General features: G+C 40.7%; 1 protein-coding gene across 1 annotated transcript; it reads left to right on the forward strand.

Annotated features, from left to right (window-relative positions):
• Positions 1–391: 391 nt before the first annotated feature.
• On the forward strand, positions 392–23,254 carry gucy2g (guanylate cyclase 2g; the record flags this gene model as incomplete). The annotated part of the gene is made up of 22 exons (XM_080541945.1): positions 392–751; positions 1,608–1,956; positions 2,347–2,456; positions 4,840–5,016; positions 7,528–7,672; positions 9,800–9,935; positions 10,996–11,096; positions 11,379–11,578; positions 11,950–12,090; positions 12,909–12,992; positions 13,676–13,780; positions 14,458–14,529; positions 14,769–14,937; positions 15,074–15,229; positions 15,799–15,976; positions 16,877–17,017; positions 17,221–17,413; positions 19,267–19,441; positions 19,696–19,794; positions 21,168–21,259; positions 22,453–22,547; positions 23,248–23,254. 22 exons carry the CDS (start codon positions 392–394, stop codon positions 23,252–23,254), a joined length of 3,285 nt encoding a protein of 1,094 aa, XP_080398071.1.

A 23,254-nucleotide genomic window follows, 5' to 3' on the forward strand; every position in this document is an offset into this window, starting at 1 on the left:
CCGTATATTTGCTGAGAATCAAGGAGCTTTTTCATCCTGTCATGCTTTTTCTTATGTCATGGTAATGTTAACAGCTGACATTAAGCGTTCGATGTCAAGTCGTGGTTCTTTTCATGAAATACTTATCACGAATTTGTGTGTACTATGTACTAAGAATAGGTTATACATGTGGCATGTAAGTGATTATGTCAGCAGTGCTCTTCAAATAAAGTGTTGTGTCTGATGCTGATGTGTGAAGTCCTAGTGTAAATGCTCTTGTAGTTTTTAGAGGGTTTGTTAATTGGTTAGGTAATGTCTCCCCGCCACCTCTCAGGGGAGGTGGGTATTTAAACCTCTGGCAGTATGAAAGCCACCATCGGTCCGCTTGTGGGTTGTAAGACTGATGACAGGGATGCCGCTCACTCTGCTCTCTCCCCAGGTGTCCTTGACTCTGCTCGTGCTGCTGCTGGCCGCTGCCTCGGTCCCCGCCGACAGCACCAACAGGACCAATTTACCAACCTCCAGGCTACTGATAGGCTTCCAAGCCCCCTGGAACATGTCCTTGCCCTTCAGTGCGCCGCGGCTGGGCTCGGCCATACAGATAGCTGTGGACAAAGTCAACAAGCCTTCCTTTCTGGGGAACTACAGTCTGGATTTTGTTTACATGGACACTGACTGTGACGCCAAGGCCTCCCTGGGAGCGTTCATTCACCAGGTGTGGAAGGAGAACGTGTCAGCGCTGTTTGGTCCTGCTTGTTCAGAGGAGGCTGAGGTAGGCTGCTCTGTTGATGAGATACTAGATGTATACTAGATGTACTGAACTTTATATGTAAATATTGACTATGAATTTGTCTTGTGGTTATATGTGTACATTGTCCATTGTGATAGTCATGTGTAATGTGTGTATGTTTGATGTAACTGACACTGCTGTATTGAGGTTTTCCATCTGTACCTGATCTGACAACAAATTCCACCGACCTTGGTCGTGTGGTCAATAAACGGTTAAACGATAAAGTGCATGGATTGAAATAGATAGAGGGCGCACTTTGTTCAATTAATTCATTCAATATGTACATTTATAAAAGGGTGAGTGGATACTTTAAGCAGCTGAGACATAAAGTACACTTCCTTTATAATGGTTAACATACAACAATGTTTCTATCCAAAGTGTAAATATTTCAGAAGTTTTCAGACCTCAGAATGCAAAATAGGCCTAATGAGTCAAGATGAGTCTATCTCCAAGCTATCTGTTACTGCATGTACATCCAGCAGCATAATGTTGAAACCACATATCAATATAAAGCTTAGAACCATTTAATTATATGATTTTTATTTAGTACCTATCTTTTCCATTCATTTGCAATGGAGGCATATAGTGTATATAGTGTATATATACAGTAGCTGGATCAACACTTTAGACCACGGAAAAACATCTGAAGGACTGATTTGCCTGCTATTGAGGCGGATACATTTGATGAAAACATTTGAAAACAATGAAAACATTTGCATCCAAATCGAAGGCGATGCATAATTAGAGCATTGAAAGTTGAGTTGTTGTTTGATTGTCGTATCAGTAAGCTGAATGTTTGCAGTATTTTCTTTGTGTCCTCTCATACATTGCTCTACAGGTCACTGGTCTTATTGCGTCCACCTGGAACATCCCAATGTTTGGCTTTGTCGGACAAACCTCTAAAATTGACAACAATGACATTTATGACACTTATGTCAACGTTGTGCCCCCCTTTAAAAGAAGCGGAGAAGTCTTAATCAAGACACTGCAGTACTTTGGGTGGAACAAAGTGGGCATGATCGGAGGGGGATTAGAATCAAACACATGGGACAAAGTTGACGCTCTGTGGAAGTCTGTCGAGGATCAGCTCAAAGCTGAAGCCACAGTGATGGCGAGTGTCAAATTTGACACCAGCAATCTTTTACTTGTCGCCAAAAATATCAAGTACATCTCGACACTTGCAAGAGGTAAATAAGTATACACCCCTCCCACACTATCCTCATGTATTATAGAACTGTGTGTAGTATGTCTTGTTCATGTATGATCAGTATAATTTAAGTAAAATTATAATAATTCATAATGAATATAATTATTCAGTAAAAGAAAAATTACCCATTCAAAAGTTGTAATTGACTGTGTATTATACGTTTATATTTATGTATGTACTGTCAAACAGATGTCAAAGTAGACCCCTATGCTGTCTTAAATGGTATTGAACCCTGAACATAAGCTACCGTACAGACCAAAAGTCAACCAGGCGTTTTTTGGGTCTCAGGATAGGTATACAGTATCAGCACAGTATCTCCTCCCTCCATGACACAGTTTGTATGGTTCTTATTGTTACTTCTCCTCTACAGTGATTGTGATAGTGACAAATAAAGAAGATGCTATGACGCTATTACAGCAAGCTGAGAAGCAGGGCCTGATGAATGGAAACTATGTGTTTTTCCTTCTGCAGCATTTTGAGGTATTTAACAATGTGGTGAGTGCATCTATCACACGTCTGTTGAAATACATAATAATAATAATAATAATACATTTCTTTTATAAGGCGCCTTTCATGGCACTCAAGGTCGCCGATACAATACATACATTGTACAATACATTATATACATACAATACATTATACAATACATACATACAATACATACATTGTATAAGCGTTGACCACGTAACCGCAGGGTTCCCGGTTCGATTCCGCCTGCGGACATATCCTGCATGTCATCCCTTCTCTCTCTCTCTCTCTCACCCATCCTTCCTGTCATATCTCTACTATCACAATAAAAAGAAGAAAAAAAAGTGAAATACATTAAATAAATACTGTACTGTGGTTGGTACACACAGTTGGGTACATAATGTACACACAGTTAGGGTACATAAGGTTGCAGAGAAATAGGAAATGTTAGAATAGGTATAGCATAGCATAGAGTACAGCACAGTGTTTTATCTGTACAGTATAGTATAGTGGATAGTGTACATAGCCTTTATTTATGTAAACCAGCTCCTTTCCCTTCTTGTTTTTTAGTTTTTTTTTTCTTTCCTAGCACCAGGGGAGCCCCCCCCTCCCAAATTTTGTTGTTTGGTACCTGTACTATAGCAATGACAATAAAGACCATTCATTCATTCATTCATTCATTCATTCATTCATTCATTGTACACGAGTACATAGTGTTACCACCAGAAACACATTCGCTGCTGTACTGTCAAAACTATTGTCACAGAGCAGATAACTCCACTGCCAAAGGCTTTTCTTTTTCTTTCCATAGGTCCTTGTTAGAAGATTGCATTAAGTTGGTGCTAGGCATGGCACAGTGCTGTAGCATCACTATGTGCAATATGACAACCCTCGGGTACATAAGGTTCAGAGATAGGAAATGTTAGAATAATAGGTATAGCATAGCATAGAGTACAGCACAGTGTTTTATTTGTATAGTATAGTATAGTGGATAGTGTACATAGCCTTTATTTATGTAAACCAGCTCTTTTCCCTTCTTGTTTTTAGTTTTTTTCCTAGCACCAGGGGAGCCCCCCCTCCCAAATGTCGTTGTATGGTACCTGTACTATATCAATGATAATAAAGACCATTCATTCATTCATCATCCTATGTTACAGCTAGAAGTCAGACTTTACCACAGCAACACATGCTGCTGGCACTTCTTTTTTTAAAGCCCCTATTTTTATATTATGTAATATGTCATCAGTCCTTCACCCACATAAACATAATGTAAAATTCAACAAAAATGTTCATGCTGTCATAGCTGGCATGTGTGGCAGGATGTTAACTCAAGTATGACCTCTGCTGTTCACTCAGTACACTACAACTCTGCATGTCAAGGTTAGATATTGCAGAACCAATTAAATGGACTGACTTATATCGCGCCTTGTTCCAAAGTGCTTTACAATTGCCTCTCATTCACGAGCAAGCTACCATGCAAGGCACCGGCCCGCTCATTGGGAGCAACTTGGGGTTCAGTGTCTTGCCCAAGGACATCTCAACATGTGGCCAGCCGGGGTTCGAACTGCCGATCTGCCGACCTCGCAATCATTAGACGCCGGCTCTACCTCCTGCGCCACAGTATTAAGATTCTGCAACTAATGTAACTTTAAAGTCTGTATACTTTGACAGGTTTACCTTGTGAGTCATTAGTGGGTCCAACTATTAGTCCATGTCCAGCTATTGAAATCCGTCATTATTATTTCTATTATTCACCTTCTATGAATGAATGAATGAATGAATGAATGAATGAATGAATGAATGAATGGTCTTTATTGTCATTAATATAGTACAGGTACCAAACAACGAAATTTGGGAGGGGGGGCTCCCCTGGTGCTAGGAAAAAAAAACTAAAAACAAGAAGGGAAAAGAGCTGGTTTACATAAATAAAGGCTATGTACACTATCCACTATACTATACTATACAAATAAAACACTGTGCTGTACACTATGCTATGCTATACCTATTCTAACATTTCCTATCTCTGAACCTTATGTACCCGAGGGTTGTCATATTGCACATAGTGTTATTGCACATTCATTTAAAGTGTCGCAGTTTGCAGGTTTGAAATGTTCACAGTTGTGTTTCAGTATTGCACTTGATTTCAATCTAGTAGCTGCCATCAAATTCTACCATTTAAGCAAGAAATATTCATCCAGCTTTAAAATGTGTAGCAGTGAGTTGCTTGACTTTTTATGTAATGTATTAAGCTATATTCAAATTACAGGTCTATTGGTTCCATTGGGCCTAAGATTTTCCACTTGGCCTAACTCTTAGACCACTTGAGCTTAAAACAACGAATCAGCTATTTAAAAAAAAATCTGACTAATCTTTGTTCCACCTCTGACTAAAGCAGGACATTCTGTGGAAATATGCCGAAAGGACTGACCAGGCAGCCATGAAGGCCTTCGACATGACTTTTATCATTGGCCAGAAGTTCTACGACGGTTATGAATACTATGATTTCTTTGAACAAGTCTATGAGAGGCTGAAGACAAATCCTTTTTATAGCAACCTTTCATCGGAAAGAGAGGTGAGAAAATGTAATAATTCGCACAATTAAGTGTGACACTAAAGTCTATTTTATTCTGTCATAAGCATGGCAAAACAGATGTCATACAGACTGTTTCCTGACCATGTGACTTGAACAGGAAAAACCCCAAGCCCTCCCATGATAGGGATAATATTATTATGATTACCATTATATCAAATGACACAAAACATGAATACTTGAATACTATCATTATCCATATGGTTAACACTAACGTTCAGTAATAAAGTATTTGTAAACTATTTGTAAACAATTTACTCCCAATGTATTAATCAGTAGTACATGATTAGACAGTAAGCAATCTATAAATATTAATGTAGGCATTTATAAACACTATTTTACCTGATTTATTAATTATTTATAGGGAGTTTATAAGGAGTTATTATTGACTCAACATAATTTATACAGCATTTGTTAATGGTTGGCTCACACTTTATCTATATATCTTTATAAATGTATATATATACAGTATACCATGAATTGGATATCCACTTATTGTTAATGAGTGCACTTACTAATACCTCAGTTGACGAGGTATCAATCAATCAATCAATCAATCAAATGTAGGGGATATAGGGTGGAGTAGACTCAGCCTGGAAGATTTCAGGAAGTGGATTCTAGTTTTGAGGGGGGCCTGGGACAGATTAAAGTCTGTTGAAAATGTAAAATCTGATGCATTAAATAGTAGGAGAGAGGCCCCTAGCTGGCCCATCCAAGGGACATCTAAAGCACATTTAAAGACAGGGCCAGCCCCGCCCCACCTTACACCGGGTCCACTCTATGGCGGCCCCCGACCCACAGACAATGACTGCAGTTACCCCTGAGCAACCACCACCGAAGCCTGGGCCCCTTGCCTGCACGGGGACGGAGAGCAATGGCAACGTCTCACCCACCAGCACCTGCTCACCCTCTGGGATGAGGGGAGCACGGATTCATGGATTCCACCCCAACAGCAAACAACAGCCTTTGGACCAATGGCAACCTTGTCGCATTCCTGCATAGGGTAGGTAGGTGCAGCTGCCAGGGCAGCCCAGCCTCCACATCACCAGAAGGTGTCCTACTAACCAGCCAGCCAGCCAGCCTTACTAACCAGCCAGCAAGCCAGCCTTACTAACCAGCAAGCAAGCCAGCCCTACTAACCAGTCAACAAGCCAGCCCTACTAACCAGCCAGCAAACCAGCCCTACTAACCAGCCAGCCAACCAGCTCTACTAACCAGTCAACAAGCCAGCCCTACTAACCACCCAGCGAGCCAGCCTTACTAACCACCCAGCAAGCCAGCCCTACTAACCAGCCAGCTAGCCAGCCCTACTAACCAGCCAGCCAGCCAGCCCTACTAACCACCCAGCGAGCCAGCATTACTAACCACCCAGCTAGCCAGCCTTACTAACCACCCAGCGAGCCAGCCTTACTAACCACCCAGCGAGCCAGCCTTACTAACCACCCAGCGAGCCAGCCTTACTAACCACCCAGCTAGCCAGCCTTACTAACCACCCAGCGAGCCAGCCTTACTAACCACCCAGCTAGCCAGCCTTACTAACCACCCAGCGAGCCAGCCTTACTAACCAACCAGCTAGCCAGCCTTACTAACCACCCAGCGAGCCAGCATTACTAACCACCCAGCTAGCCAGCCTTACTAACCACCCAGCTAGCCAGCCTTACTAACCACCCAGCTAGCCAGCCTTACTAACCACCCAGCTAGCCAGCCTTACTAACCACCCAGCTAGCCAGCCTTACTAACCAGTAACCACCCAGCAAGCCAGCCCCAAGCAGAGACAGCAAGGATGGTATATCACCGGGCTAGGACTTCTAATCTAAAATACTTTATTCAACAGTTAGTTCCGACCAAGTAATTTGATTGGACAAGAGGCATTCCATGAGTGACGATATACAGTATAACAGTACTGGGACTTTTAACTATAGGCTATGTATCACTCCGCCGCACAGGTGTTCTATTAAATGACCGTTTATTTTTCAAAGTAGCTAGCCTGCGGATGTTTGTGTTCAGGTTACTAGGCAAAAGTCCAGTTGAAGTTCAGTTGCGGAACTATTTTTTGTTGGCGGAGCCAAAATAAATGATTAAATAAACAAACAAATAATAATCTGTTGTCGCTCATTACTGTTAACTAATAAATGGTGCTGTAGAACTGTTGTATAAAAGCAATATCACACTCGAGGTCCTATATAACATAGTATAACAATAGTATAACAGCACTCCCTCTCGTGTGATATTGCTTAAGTACGTCACAGCCCGCCCCACCAGAGGGACAAATGCCTTATAAATGTTCTCATTAGTCATAATAACACCTTCATGAATCAATCGTTTTAAAATTATAAAATGCATAACTCACAATTTACAGATTGATTACTGACATTTACTAATGTAGAGGGATACTGGTTAATAAATGGTGAGTTTAACAGTTAAAATGATTCCCCAATCTTTTTAACGAGAGCTACTGTATATTAAAGCATTGAATCCTGCTGTGATCTCCAGGTCAGCCTGTACTCTGTGTACCTGCACGACGCGGTCCTGCTGTACGCCATGGGGCTGAAAGAGGTCCTGAAGAATGGCAAAGACCCTCACGACGGGCGGGAGCTGCTCAAGAGACTGAAGAACAAGAACAACATCCGATTCTACGGTAATAGTCATCCCTACCATCGCAAGTTTTCAAGTTTCAAGTTTGCTTTTATTGGTCACATGTACAGTACAGTGAAATGCTTTGTTCTGTACAGGCCCCCCCTTGAGAATGTGCTTCATACATAATTTACCAGTAATTAAAGATAAAATAAAATAAAATAAGTCATAAGTATGGTGTAACACCTACTATACACTATACAATACACTATACACTATACAATACACGATATACAAGTACAAGAGAAATCAGTAATAAGAAGATAAAATAAGTAATAAATACACAATAAGTGTAGCGCTATACACTATACACTGTACAAACACCCCATACAATACACAATGTACAATCTAAAGTACAGAGGTAAAAGAATGCCACGCAAACAATGAGGTGTAAATAAAATGCTAATGAGGTGTGGTGTAGTGCAATTCGCTTGATGGATGTATAAATATGGTGTAGTGGTGTTTAAATATGTTTAAATATGGTGTAAAGTGTTTAAAGTGTCTGAGTGGGTGTTAAGGTGAGTGTAGTTTTAAAGTGAGTGTGTGCATGTGGATGCCTAGTGAGTGTAGGTGGATGGTTTGGTTTTTACTTAGAGTCATTGAGAGTCATTGAGCATCCTGATGGCCTGGGGATAGAAGCTCCTTTTGAGTCTCTCTGTGCTGGCCATGAGACTCCTGTAGCGCTTGCCTGACACAGTGCAATCCAACCATGATAATGATTACATTTTTAAATTTTTGGCATTTAGCAGACGCCTTATTCCAAAGCGACTTACAATCGATACATTTGACTAAGCAAGTGAATCATCAATCCACCAGTCGTAGCAGGAAGAGTAATCTAGCTCAGGCCCGGGGCCATTGGCAGTCTCTGTGATAGAAGGGGGGGGGAAAGTAAAAAACAAAAAAGGAGGGTTTTTTGCAGTTTTTTTTATTATAGACAGTGGAGAAACAGAGAAACAGTACAAGGGGGGCAGTAGAAGTCTTAGGGGACACAGTAGAGGGGAAAAGCAGGTGTCTCAGGAGACGCAGTGCTGGGGGGTAGTAGATGATGATGATGATGATGATGTTTGTAGGGATTTTATCAAAAATGATGGTCTTGAAGATACAGATGACAAACGACAGACTCAGAGATCTCTTTCTTAGTTGAATGAATACGACCGGTCGGGAAGAAGTATAGGGTTCAGTCTTCAAAGTATAAAGTCCACATACATGAGTTTATATAGTCTTCAGAGACAAAGAACTGTTATTCAGCCTATAGGATTTGTACACGTTCAATTACATAAGCATCCTATATGAATATTAAGCAGTATGGTTCATGGCCATTAGGTAACACACAGAAACTGGACACTGAGACACTTTAGGTCAAAGCTCACCTTAAAGTGGTTGTAACTCTCTAGTAAAGTTATGGTCTGTCTTAGGGCTCTTACTAACAACAGATGATAGAGGACCCCAAGAAGAAGTCCAACCACAGTTCAACGACATAAATAAAGATGATCAACTTACTAGGGAGAGTGAACATGTGAAACCACTTAATGACTTATGTCTCGACTACTCATTATACAAAATACACTATTTAATGAAATAAAACACAACTAAAACTAGATAAAATACATAGCTTAACTTTCAGCCATTACCCATCATGTTGAGGATAATGGTGATGAAATTCGGCATCCGGCGCTTAAAGTAGTTAGTGGGCATAAAGAAAAAGCAGAGGAAGCTGTGAGTTGAGTTGACAATGAGAGTGTGTGTCTTCATCATTGGCGTACATTAGTACAGTACAACTTTCCTTTCACTGCATGGGTGGAAGGAAAACTGTGTTTTTCGGGACTGTGGAAGTACAAGCAGGGGCCTCAAGGATAAACGTTGCATTTATTTTAACCTACCTATTCCTGACAGTTGTGATTGGATTTAGTTTTAATGCAAGTTTGGTGCATACCTTTCAAGCATACCTGCATTGAGTTACAGCGCTTAAGCACCTCTAAATATTTCGGACTGTAATTAAATAGAAAACATTTTCTGGTTCTGCCCCCTTGAAGTTTTTACCTCTATATGTTGGGAGTTAAATGTAGTTATTTAAAATTGCAACTATTTGGAGCCTCACAGACTTTGTATGTGGTGACCATTCCATTTGCAGGAGCCTCTGGATTGGTCCACTTCGATGAGGAGGGCGAGAGGAACTTGGACTATTCCATTTATGATCTGCAGCACACTGATGACGGCACCAAATTTGTGCCTATCCTCCATTTTGAGAGCCACACAAAATCTATAAGGTGACGCATACGGTTTTACCATGGAACTTAATGGTCATAACAAATGTCAATGTCTTGTCGTCGCAATTATTGTTATTACACAGTGCATTTACTTCTAGATATATATATATATAGTTAACCCTTATTCATATTCCTTATCTACAAAAAAAACAACTGTTCTGACATTTCAAACTTTATTTTATTTTCAAAATGTATTATAAAAGGCCTAAGTTCTGGGCCCAGGACAGTCCGGTCGGATTGTATGGCAGCTAGTGCTGAGGCACAAACATGTACATTTTCAAGCCTGCAAACTGTGACACTTTAAAATAATGTGAAAAAATACTCTTTGTGCAATATGACAACCCTAGTTGACTATCTGTGCAGTATAGTACAGTGGATTGTGTACATAGCCTTTATTGATGTAAACCAGCTCCTTACCTTCTTGTGATTTTATGCTTTTATGCTTTTTCTAAAATGTTTTTTTTTTCCCTTTCCTAACACCAGGGGAGCCTCCCCTCCTAAATTTCGTTGTTTGGTACCTGTACTGTAGCAATGACAAATAAAGTCCATTCCATTCCATTCCATTCCATTCCATAAAAGTAGATTTGACCCCTGCTACAAACATATGCATGACTTCAGTTTTGTCCCCAGAATGTTAACGCTCCAGTCATTTTTGCAGTGAGGATGATGCAATGGCTTTGATTGTGACATGGCACAATGCTAGGAAAAGTAATGTACACAAGTCAATTCATGATACTATACCAGGTCTGGACAGTAAACTCACTCTTTGAAATACCCCACCTGTGTCATTGAATTGCTAGCTTTTCAGTGGCAAAAGCTGGTTTCCATGAGGTATTTTGGTGACGGTAACGTGTGTTGGAAATAGAGAGGACGCAGAGAGCAATACTGTTTTCAGCCGTGTAATATTATACCTTTGCCTGTTACATATACCTTTCTGCACTAGTTACCAGTTGTGTTGAAATCTGCGAGTTCCAGAAAGTATCCATTGTCTCCATTATGTCAACATCTACTGAGAACCAACTAAAACGTGTTATTTAGAAGTCAATTTGTTCCAATGCAGGCCAACTTCAAAGTTTGCATCGATCGTTTGGCCCAAGGGAAAACCCTCCGATACCCCTGTCTGTGGCTTCAACAACCAGCTCTGTCAATGGCTATACAGTGGTAAATCTCACTGCCTAACCCCTAACCTGCCACAGCCCTTGTCAGAACATTATTACGTTTATAAGTTAACATTTAAAAGCTATCATTATTCAGAAAACAGATACCTAACCAAAAATAATAATATTAATTAATGTTTGGCTACTATTTCTTAAGTCGCCTAACAGCACTGTTTTTAAAGGAGCGCCACATGAAATCTGTTCTGATGTTTGTACAAAAAATAGATGTTTGTACAGCACCATAACTATGGAATTGTGGATTTGCTGCCTGGTCCTTTTGGAACAGATATATCCTTGGTGATCTTGACAGTGGCCTTCCCCGTCATCGGTGTGTTAGCGTTGGTGGGGATTGGACTCCTCATGCTGCAGAAGCTTCGGCTGCAGACACAGCTGGATGGGTCTTGCTGGTGGCTAATCAACTACAGTGACATCTCCATTGTCAAGCAGCCCAAAGCAGGACCATACAATACTAGTGGGCCACCAGAGGTATCTCACATGTCACAACTAGATGTAAGCACATACGGTACATGCACAAATACATACATACATACAAATAAATAAATAATAATAAATACATATAAATACATGCACAAATGTGTACACATACAATTATTCCAAAATGTGCATGGGCACACACACACACACGCACACACACATGCACACACACACACGCACACACACACACACGCACACACACACGCACACAACACGCACACACACACACACACACACACGCAAACACACACACACACACACACACACACACACACACACGCAAACACACACACACACACACACAGTATACACAACTCTGCATGTGTTTAATGTAACAAGTATAATGTGTGTGTAACATCCAGGGAGTGCAGGAAGTCTCTCTGAGCGCAGCAGCCAGTAAGAGTGGAAGTGGCGGCTCGCCCACCATCGTATCCTCTCACAGCTATGGCCTGAAGGACATTGAAGGGAAGGAGCATGTGTATTCCACCATAGGTCTCTACCAGGTACAGTGACATTCACATTTACATTTTTGGCATTTAGCAGACGCCTTATTCCATAGCAACTTACAATCAATACATTTGACTAAGCAGAGTGAATCATCAATCCACCAGTCGTAGCAGGAAGAGTAATCTAGCTCAGGCCCGGAGCCATTGGCAGTCTCAGTGATAGAAGGAAAAAATGTATTTTTTTATATATATAGACACTGGAGAACAGAGAAACAGTACAAGGGGGGCAGTAGAAGTTATAGGGGACACAGTTAAGGGGAAAAGCGGGTGTCTCAGGAGACGCAGTGCTGGGGGGTAGTAGATGTCTCAGGAGGAGCAGGAGTGACAAATCTATTCTGTGTCTGTCTACCAAAAAACATGATTTAAAATGTTTTAGAACCATTGGTATTTTAAAATATATATATATATAACTTATAACTACACGAAATCATCATGCCAGACCATGACATAAACAAAGACCAATTTTAAGAAATGGCACTTGACATTCGATGACATTATGACATTATTGCAGCATTACTTTTACAAAACATGATTGGAAGCTACACATAATTTGTAAAACATAACAACCAAAACATTAACAATGGAGTAATACATTCTTATGACTTTGGCTATAATTATGTAAAACTGCTGTTATATTCTCACTAAAGCATTGTGTATGTAATATTTATCATTATCATGGTGGTGAAAATACTGAAAATATCACTGTGGCTTTAAGCCTCAACCAGGTTTTCAGACATTCAGGCATTTGAAATAATGTTCTGGGCATTTCCATAAACCTGACACTAATATCCCAATATATCTTTTGTTTTGGTCAGGGCAATTCGGTGGCCATCAAATACATGGGAAACCAAGTTCTCAGTGATTTACGGAAACCATCCATCATCGCAGAGTTCAATATGGTAAAGGATAACACTTTGCAATAAGTGTACATTCATTAACGTATGTATGTACACTAAACAAATGTATAGTAGCAGTTAACGTTAGTTAATGATGAACAGATATATTAACAACAAACTGACAACACGTATGTGGACTTAGGTAATAGTTCACAAATACACAAACAAATGATTTATAAGAATGTCATTATGCAAATATAGCCGCAGAGCATTGTGGGGATTGCCAAATGTTTTTGGAGGTTTTACCCACCACTGAAAGGGTGGTCCACCTCACCTGGTGGTCTCTTGTATAATTAATAGCAGTGACATTATAAATTATTATTAGTTAAACATAATTAACTAAACTATGAAATGTGACCCTTCTTGAACAGTAAATATTTACTTTAGCTTCATGAATAACTAGCTAGCAACCTGTCAGTAACAGGCAGATGGGGTCCTGAGACTTCTAAGTTGATGAAAATCTACACATTCATAAAAGCTGATTTAATTATATACTTTGAATTCATGTTTAAACTTTAGGTTTTGCAACAGTTGTTATGCAACAAACATATATGCATAACAAAAAGTAATTTCAGTCTTACCTACTACATTAGTTCATGTTAATTAATTTACCTTTATTATATAGTGTTATTATTTGATATGATGATTTCTGTGCTTTGGTGACTCTTTTCTTCCCTCTAAAACAGATGAGAGAGATGAAGCATGAGAATTTGGTGCAGTTCTTTGGGGTTTGCGCTGAGCCCCCAAACATCTGCATGGTCATGCAATACTGCAAGAAAGGCAGCCTGAAGGTAACTGGATTGGATTGATATTCATAGCTTGCTAGATTGCTCACAGCTACTCGGAAGAGAGCTCACATCACCCCTGTCCTTGCCTCCCTTCATTGGCACCCAGTTCTTCTTTTTGTCTAAGGCTCCCTCCTACCTAGCAGACCTCCTCGCCCCCTATACCAAAGTCAGGGCCCTCAGATCTGCCGATAAGGGTCTCCTAACCACCCGTAAATTCAATCTCATGTCTAGGGGGGTCGTGCTTTTGTTGTCGCAGCCCCTGACCTCTGGAACAGCATCCCCATGTCCATCAGATTTGCCCCTTCTATCGAGTCCTTTAGCTCAAAACCCACTTGTATTCTTTAGCGTTCCCTGACTCACTCTGACTCTTGCCGTGTTTGTTTTGATGTGTTGTTCTGTTCCTCTGTTGTTTCTGTTGGTTGTTTATTTTCTGTTTATTTACACTTTAGGTGTACATTTACTGTAAAAAAAAACTTTGGTTGACAAGTGTCATGTTTAAATGTGCTATATAAATACATTTGATTGATTGATTGATTGATAGCTTTTGTGGCAAAGAAAGAGCAAACCTGGGAAGTACAATACAGTACTATGTAGATATAGTAGACAGACAGACAGATAGGGTGAAATAAGTTGTGAAGAAGGTATATTAATCCTCTATTATTGTTGTTATCTGACTTCAGGATGTTCTGGCATGCACTGACATTGAGCTGGAGTGGATGTTTAAACTGTCCTTCGCTTATGACATTGTCAATGTAAGTAATAATCTGTTTAGACTAGAGACCCTATGAGACATCTATGAATGACCAGACAGATTCCTCAGCTGCTTTCCTATTTTGAAATGGCACTCAAGTACAAGGTAAATGTCTGTTCATTTCTGCAATCTTGCTCCTTGCTGGAAACTTCTACTCTCCTTGAGAGCCGTTTTTTTACAGTAAATTGCTACCGGAGTAATGTATCGCTGGGTATGGTTTTGACTCCATTGGTTCAGCAGGGCATGGAGTTCATTCACAAGAGTAGCCTGAAGTCCCACGGCAACCTGAAGCCCAACACGTGTCTGGTGGACAGCAGACTCCAGGTCAAACTCTCTGGTTTCGGCCTGTGGGAGTTCAAATATGGGACCAAACAAAAACTTGCCCCCCTGGAGAACCCCAGACATGAAGGTCAGCCAAGGTTCTTTTTCCAACACATCCTATTGTAGCGCCTCCACCGGCATCCATGTATTCATACTTCCAATAGGTAGGCTAATTCATATTTCCTAAGACTATGAAACCAACAGCCCTTGCCACTGTGTTGTAGAGCTGTACTGGATGGCGCCAGAACTTCTAAGGCAAGTCCAACTCCCGTTCAACGGGACGCCCAAGGGGGATGTCTTCAGCTTTGCCATCATCATGCGTGAGCTGATCTGCAGCTTAATGGAGGGCCCATACAATGATGTGGACCTGGAGCCAAAAGGTGATTTATTGATCAATTCAGATCTTTGGTTTAATGGACCTAAGCCACACCCCAATATAGAAATTGTCTAATCATATCACAGCCATTGAATGTCATTCAGTCGCGGTCGGTCAGTCAGTCACTGTCAGTGAAGCGTTGTTTGTTTGTTCGAGTTTTCACAGGGGGCGTGGCTTAGCGATAGGTCAATTCAGATCTTTGGCTAAATTAACACTATTATGAGTTATGGTTGGTCCCACTAAGAGCAAGACAATAATCTTATTTGTGAAGTGGTATCTAGAGTCAATATGACATGATGTCATTTCATGCCATGGTATGTAGATTCGATCATTTTGAAAAAGACTGTGATGCCGTTATAATATCAGACAAACTCGACTGTCCTGAACGTGGACACACAGTGCTGACCTATAAACCATGAACATCTACAGCTGTGAACATGTACCGCACACTCCATTCAACACTGGCACACTAGTCATTCATACGCATAAAAAACATCTCATGTATTGCATGCAGTCTATGCAATGTGTATTTATTGTAAGTTGTGTTCCACTGCTGTGAAACTTTGTTTCCAGAGATCATCAAACAGTTGCAGGACCCCCTCCTAGGAGAGCCCCTCAGGCCGACCCTGTCTGCTCATAGTTGTGACGAGGGGCTCATCACTCTGCTGAAGGCCTGCTGGAGTGAGAACCCCGACCACAGACCTGCCTTCTCCTCCATCAGGAGACGGCTGAAGGAGATCTGCCCAGACAGGTGAGTCAGAACGCCACCAGCAGCCTCAGAACCACTCAGCCATGACGGAGGATAAACCTGCCAAGTCAGTCGGAGATGAGAGACCTGCTCAGACTGATGAGTGATGCGATGGTTCAGCCTATGTTCATGTTTAGGTGGAATAATATCGTCTTACCCTGAGTTGACCTCCTAGGCCAGTAGTGAAAGGCTTTCTGGGAATGTGTTCTCTACTTTTGTTATCAGCAGCACAGTGTAACAGTTTGCATCGCCCCTCTCCAATAGACTGGGTTTCAAGATGCTGAACATAGCATTGTTTAAATTATATGCGAGAATTTGTCAGAGAAACGTATTGTTATAAACGTATTATTATTATTATTATTATTTGCTGATCTGAGCAGAATCGTATGTGCAGCATGCGGATATCTCCGTTATCTCCAAGCTATGCTTGGGCAAACGTGGTAGGCATTAGCTAGCTAACAAACTAGAAAGGATTTGAGAAAACTTTGATAGGTTTGATAGGTTACGAGCACACTGATCAAGATAAAGAGAATCCAGCCCAGACAGAGAGTCCAGCCCAGACAGAGAGAGACCAGCCCTGACAGAGAGAGACCAGCCCAGACAGGGAGAGACCAGCCCAGACAGAGAGAGACCAGCCCTGACAGAGAGAGACCAGCCCAGACAGAGAGAGACCAGCCCAGACAGGTCAATCAGGTAGAGACCATTCTACACAGCTAGTTAAAGAGACCATCCCAGTTCCAGGAGAGACCAGGCCAAGTGAATCAGGATAGACCAGCCTAGACAGGTAAACTATGGAGAGACCCATCCAGAGAGATTGTCCGTTTTGACTATAATGTTGACCTTTTCTTTTCAGCAATGACAGAAAGAACAGACCAGAAAATAAATAACCTTCTAACGTTTCAGTCATGCTAATATCCTGGACAACATGGTCAATAAGCTGGAGAGATACGCTAACCACCTAGAGGAGGTGGTTGAAGATAGGACCAATCAGCTTACAGCAGAGAAGGCCAAAGCAGACAAGCTTCTCTCCAGCATGTTACCAAGGTAAGACTGGCATTATACCCTGAAGGACTTTGACCATCCCAGCAAACAGAGAATGTTTTCAGAACGCAAGACATATCAAAATAAGCCCTGGATTTGTTTTATGTCTTGTGATATTGATCAAAATAAGCCTGGATTTTCCTTAAGCAAAGTTGATGGAATACCCCCCCTGGACTGTAACTTCAATGACTCCCATGACTTGACAGGTACATCGCGGACGAGCTGATGGCTGGGAAGTCGGTGGAGCCAAAGGGTTACAACATGGTGACCGTCTTCTTCTCTGACATAGTGGGCTTCACGACCATGTGCTCCGTCAGCTCCGCCTTGGAGGTGGTGACGCTCCTTAACGACCTCTACAGCCTATTCGACGATATCATAAAGCTCTATGACGTCTACAAGGTAAACTTAAATCATAAAGCTCTATGACGTCTAGAAGGTAAACTAGTGCACAGGAAAGATCGAGTAGAATAATAAAAACAAACAAACAAACAAATAAAATAAAGTATAGGGGCCTAATTAAGGTAGTGCTGGGGACACATGGGAAGGGGAGGGGGAGGGTTAACTGGTGAAGGCAAGCTTGAAGAGGTGGGTTTTGCGGCCATTTAATGACAAGCCATCACAATCTCTAAGCTTAGTTCTTAGAAAGGCTGGTTGGTGCATTAAACGTGGAATACCTAGGGGTGGGAGAAAGAATGAAACTTGGGCTGAATCCAATACAAGGAAGAGGAGAGCGTCCTTTCATTAATTTAAAAAATAAAATGGTATTCAATGAAGTAAAGTGCTGTACTTATACAATGTAATGTTTTTCAACCATGGTACATCTTCTCGAACAGTACCAAAATAACAGATCAGACCAATAGTTTCGGGGAAAGACGTCACAAGGACTTCTTAGTGCTTTCATCTTATAGAGGACATACATTCCTACTTATACAACGTAATGTTTTTCAACCATGGTACATCTTCTCGAACAGTACCAAAATAACAGATCAGACCAATAGTTTCGGGGAAAGACGTCACAAGGACTTCTTAGTGCTTTCATCTTATAGAGGACATACATCCTACTTATACAACATAATGTTTTTCAACCATGGTACAGCTTGGGAAAGACGTCACAAGGACCTCTTAGTGCTTTCATCTTATAGAGGACATACATCCTACTTATACAACATAATGTTTTTCAACCATGGTACAGCTTGGGAAAGACGTCACAAGGACTTCTTAGTGCTTTCATCTTATAGAGGACATACATCCTACTTATACAACATAATGTTTTTCAACCATGGTACAGCTTGGGAAAGACGTCACAAGGACCTCTTAGTGCTTTCATCTAGTATTTTTTTTATGCAAGGTCATTGTCCTCTTTATCGCATGAGTGCATTAAGCATTAGTACAAAAACAGGATGATCCGCAATATGCAATAGAAATAGAAAATAATGAAGTAAGCTGATTGAAGAACATTATGGTCACAAAGTACCCTCATTTACTGATGAACTGATTATTTAATACCAGTTCAGTTTCAGTTAATTTAAAGATATTAACAGACCTCTTAAATAACCACTTTAAAACAACACATTAAACATAGTTTGTACTAAGTATCTTTTGTCAACCAACTGAGGTTTTCTCAAATTGGGACCAACTTGGGTATAGTCACTGGATGCCTTGTACTTCTTCATGTATATTTGGGTTAGGGTTAGGGTTAGGGCTGTTAAGTCTGACGTCAAACGTGACGTTTAGCAATTTCCGGGTCCAAACCAAAAATTCCCTGCACCAGAGTACCAGTGTACTAAAGCGGTAGAATGACAGTTCAATCGTTTTTTAGACTCGGATCTATTCATACAACAAAGGACACAGCACTTTCCCGTTTTTCCCATAATATTGTCAGCGTCTTTGAGCCTCGGTGAGCCTATTATTACTGAGGCATTTCAAAGAGAGCGCCTCAGCCAACTTTGGACCCGGAAACACGTCACGACTTAACAGCTCCATACCTACCAAATATATATATAAAGCTTACTGACAATCACTTTTCACATTATGCACAATATTGTTGTCTTCTGTTCCAATTTAAAATATACAGTATATAAAGGAAACAAAAATTAATAACCTACAAAGAAAATCAAGCAGTAAAAATCAAGCACAGATACATACAAACAAACCTAAACATGTGATGGTGAATGTGTATTGATATACAGTATATTGTCCCATGTTATGTAAATAATGTGGGTGGTCCCTGTATATTATGCACACTGTGTCAGGTGGAGACTATAGGGGATGCATACATGGTAGCTAGCGGTCTTCCCATCGTTAACGGTACAAAGCATGCAGAGGAGATCGCCACCATGGCTTTGCACTTCCTGTGTGCCATCAAAGTCTTTAAGATCCGCCATCTGCCCAAAGAGAGCTTGGCGCTCCGCATCGGTATCAACTCAGGTTAGCATGAACATATTAGATCTATTGTACAGATCCCGTGGCTTTATAGGTTATGCACAACATAATTCGATGGACTATGGATAAATCACATCGCCTTTTTATTGATTGACGGATTGTGTAAACACATACACTTCCAAAAATATATTGCATATGTATAGTATGATTATGTCAGATCAGTATCTTATAATGGTATGTCATTATATCATTATCATATGTCTGTGTGTGTGTGTGTGTGTGTGTGTGTGTGTGTTTAGGTCCAGTGGTTGCTGGAGTGGTGGGTACCACTATGCCTCGCTACTGTCTTTTTGGGGACACGGTGAACACTGCTTCAAGGATGGAGAGTAACAGCTTGCGTAGGTCACATCTAATTTTAGTGCTTTAATTACGGAGCGCACCCCCCGAGTGTGTGTTGGAGACAGGCTATTACTGGAGGCCAGCTGTTATTCCGTTATTGCTACTGCTGTTTCCCAACTGCTGCTCAAAGCCCAGGAAAGGACAGAGCTGAATATACCAAATATCTACCAACATTATATCAACATTATTAGCCTCCAATAAGTCAGTCAAAACCAGAGTCAGTTATTTTTTCTGAGTGGGGCAGTCCCACTCATATTTTTCATTTTTTAATCAAACCGGGGACCCTGCGGTTACATGGTCAGCGCTTAACCCGCTACGCCACCTAAGCGCCCCCCAGAGTCAGATCTTTGATAGATAAATTCTAGGTCAATTCTATACAAGGCTGCCACTGACAGTCTGTAGAATACCAGTAATGTTGCCACGGTCATTCAGCATCAAAAGCTTTGCTTTAATAATCTTGTAATTTGTACTTTGTAATTTGATGGCAGCTACTAGATTGAAATCAAGTGCAATACTGAAACACAACTGTGAACATTTCAAACCTGCAAACTGCGACACTTTATGAATGTGCAATAACACTATGTGCAATATGACAACCCTCGGGTACATAAGGTTCAGAGATAGGAAATGTTAGAATAGGTATAGCATAGCATAGAGTACAGCACAGTGTTTTATGTGTATAGTATAGTATAGTGGATAGTGTACATAGCCTTTATTTATGTAAACCAGCTCTTTTCCCTTCTTGTTTTTAGTTTTTTTTCCTAGCACCAGGGGAGCCCCCCCTCCCAAATTTCGTTGTTTGGTACCTGTACTATATCAATGACAATAAAGACCATTCATTCATTCATTCATAATATAAGAGAATAAAAATATTATTTTGACCAACTGTTTATAATAGGGACCAACGCTTGTTTGCTTAATATCATTAGTGGCCTGGCTATTGTTGGAGACAGGTGTTTCTTGAAGACGATGCAATTGTTGTAAGCTTTAAGGTAACCCTATTTCACTATGACGCAATCATGTAAACAGAACTTTATGTTGTGTGTGTGACACAGTGATATACGACATACAGTATGTCCATCAACTCAATTGAAATTTAGTGATTTTTACCACGTCCCTTTTGATAAACTAAACAATGAGGTAGACGATAAAACATTAATTCATGGATTTTAAAATCTCAGCAGCAAACACATTTGACAAAGGTCAAAACATTTAGCAGTCTTTACCCCTCTAAAATCATTCTGTTTACACTGACGTAATAGTGAAAAGGGTTATTACAGGTTACACAAATAGAAGTTATTCAAACTTCCTCCCCCATTATTGTGTTGATTGAGACTTTTTCCTGTTATTGATTGTATCTGTATCTCTGCAGCCCTGAAGATTCTCATATCCCAGAGCACTGCTGATATCCTTACCGAGATTGGCTCCTTTGACCTGGAGGAGAGAGGATATACTGAGATAAAGGTTTAATGCACTGTTGTTTGTTTTTGTTGTTAGACTGTAGTATAGTGTACAGCAATGTAATGTAATCTTCATTCTGAAATTATGTTTTTACTTGTTTGGTAAACAGATGAGGGATGGGGCTCAGGGGCAGAGCTACGGGGGGTCACGGGGTGACACCCGCCCCCCTTGTGATCTGATTGGCCCCCCTGTGTGCCCCCCCCCAATGCCCATTGGGTGTTGAGTGCTGTCAATCAGTAGAGGCGTAGTGAAAATTTCGACAAGCGATCGGATTGCGATCGGATTGGCCATCCCGTGTGCCTCCCCAATTTCATTGGCTCTTAGTGATGTCAATCATTGTGTGCCAAGCTCGAATTCAATTAGTGTGCAGCTCCTGCAGGTGTGTGGTGTTTTCCGTTTTTTTCATGTTTAAGTTGAAGTGCCCACTCGATACAACAAACAACAATAGTTTTAGGATGACTAAATACTTATAATTTGCGAATTGGATTAACTATCATCTGCCATAGCCTGGGTAAGTAATATATGGCTTGTAAACAAACTTTCGTTTTAGGACATGTTCCAAAGGACTGTGTGATCATCTAATTATGTGTAGTTATGAGTTTTTAGTATGTTGATGTTTTATTAGCATGTTGTGATGTGCTAAACATGCAGTTAGATGTTCATAGAGAAGTTGTTTTCAGCATTAGTCTGCTAGCAGCTATTTTGCTGACATGACATGACATGACATGCTGATGAGAATATCATAAACAAGGGGACATGTCAATCAGAATTTTAATGTTGGCAGTGCAAAATGAAAAGGTCATGCACCTTGCTTACAAGGTGAAAGAGTTAATGTAGCCAACAAAAACACTATGAAGACATAAATACACTGTGTAGCCTAACTGTACTATTTAAGAAAAGTAATTGTTTCCACTTAGTAGTCTAAATATTGGAGAGCGAGGTGGGTGGCGGGCTTCATTTTTGACCCAAAAATATTTTTGGGGTCGCTTTTGGCTGGTCCCCCCTATTGAACTGTTGTCCACCCCTGTGTCTCCCTCCTGACAATGAACTGGCTACGGCCCTGATGGGGCTGGAGAAATGTAACCACTACTTTTCAGAGCTATGAATGCAAGAACTGACCATCCATGAGATTATAGTTTTAATAACGATTTGAAGCTTTACAGTGTTTGTTTATAGTTGTGTATGTGTCCATTCAGGGGAAAGGCCGTCAAAAGACCTTTTGGCTGATGAACAAACACGGCTTCATCCCTCATCTTCCAGTACACAACTCTCCCCAATGTCTCACCCACAGGTCAGTACAACCACCATTTAATCTGTCAGATTCTCAGATCATTGTAATGTAAAGGCTAGCTCTATTCTAATTCATGCTTTCCCACGGTTCCATGAGTGTGGGAGCACGGAGCACGTACAATTATGACATTCAACCAGAACCTGTCAATAAAACGACATCACTTGAGGGGTATACTATGAAGCAGGTAGCTAAACTTTGAACAAATGTAGCTCCAACTCAGGATAACCCACGTCACAATGGTGGCTCACCCTTTAGCCAGGTAGATTCCATTAGCAACTTATCCTGAAACTCTAACATGCTCCAGGGCAGGCTAACTGCACATTATCCTCAACGTGTGACCTATGCAGAGTGCATAACATCTTTCCCCCTCTCCCAAATGATTGCAGCATTTAATGAATTGCCATATCAGAGGCTTATTGCACAAAAGATAACTGATAACAAATATGTATTTACATTATCATGTGCTAAAACAACAAAATAATGATCACTGATACCTATGTAGGCTGACAGAATATTACAAATGCATTTGACACTTATCACATTTACTTTTTATTTAAAAAGATGTTTCCTAGGCATGGTGAAGGAACCGTCTTGATGGTTGATTCAAGCTGGATTTTAAATTAGCTGACGTTCATTGATTTCGGCAACAATGAAAATGTGGCGTGGTCTTTCTGCATTGAAATCTGTGTTCAATTCGCAGAATGTAG

Source organism: Nansenia antarctica, assembly GCF_963989245.1.
Source record: "Nansenia antarctica genome assembly, chromosome: 11".
NCBI classification, from domain to species: domain Eukaryota; kingdom Metazoa; phylum Chordata; class Actinopteri; order Argentiniformes; family Microstomatidae; genus Nansenia; species Nansenia antarctica.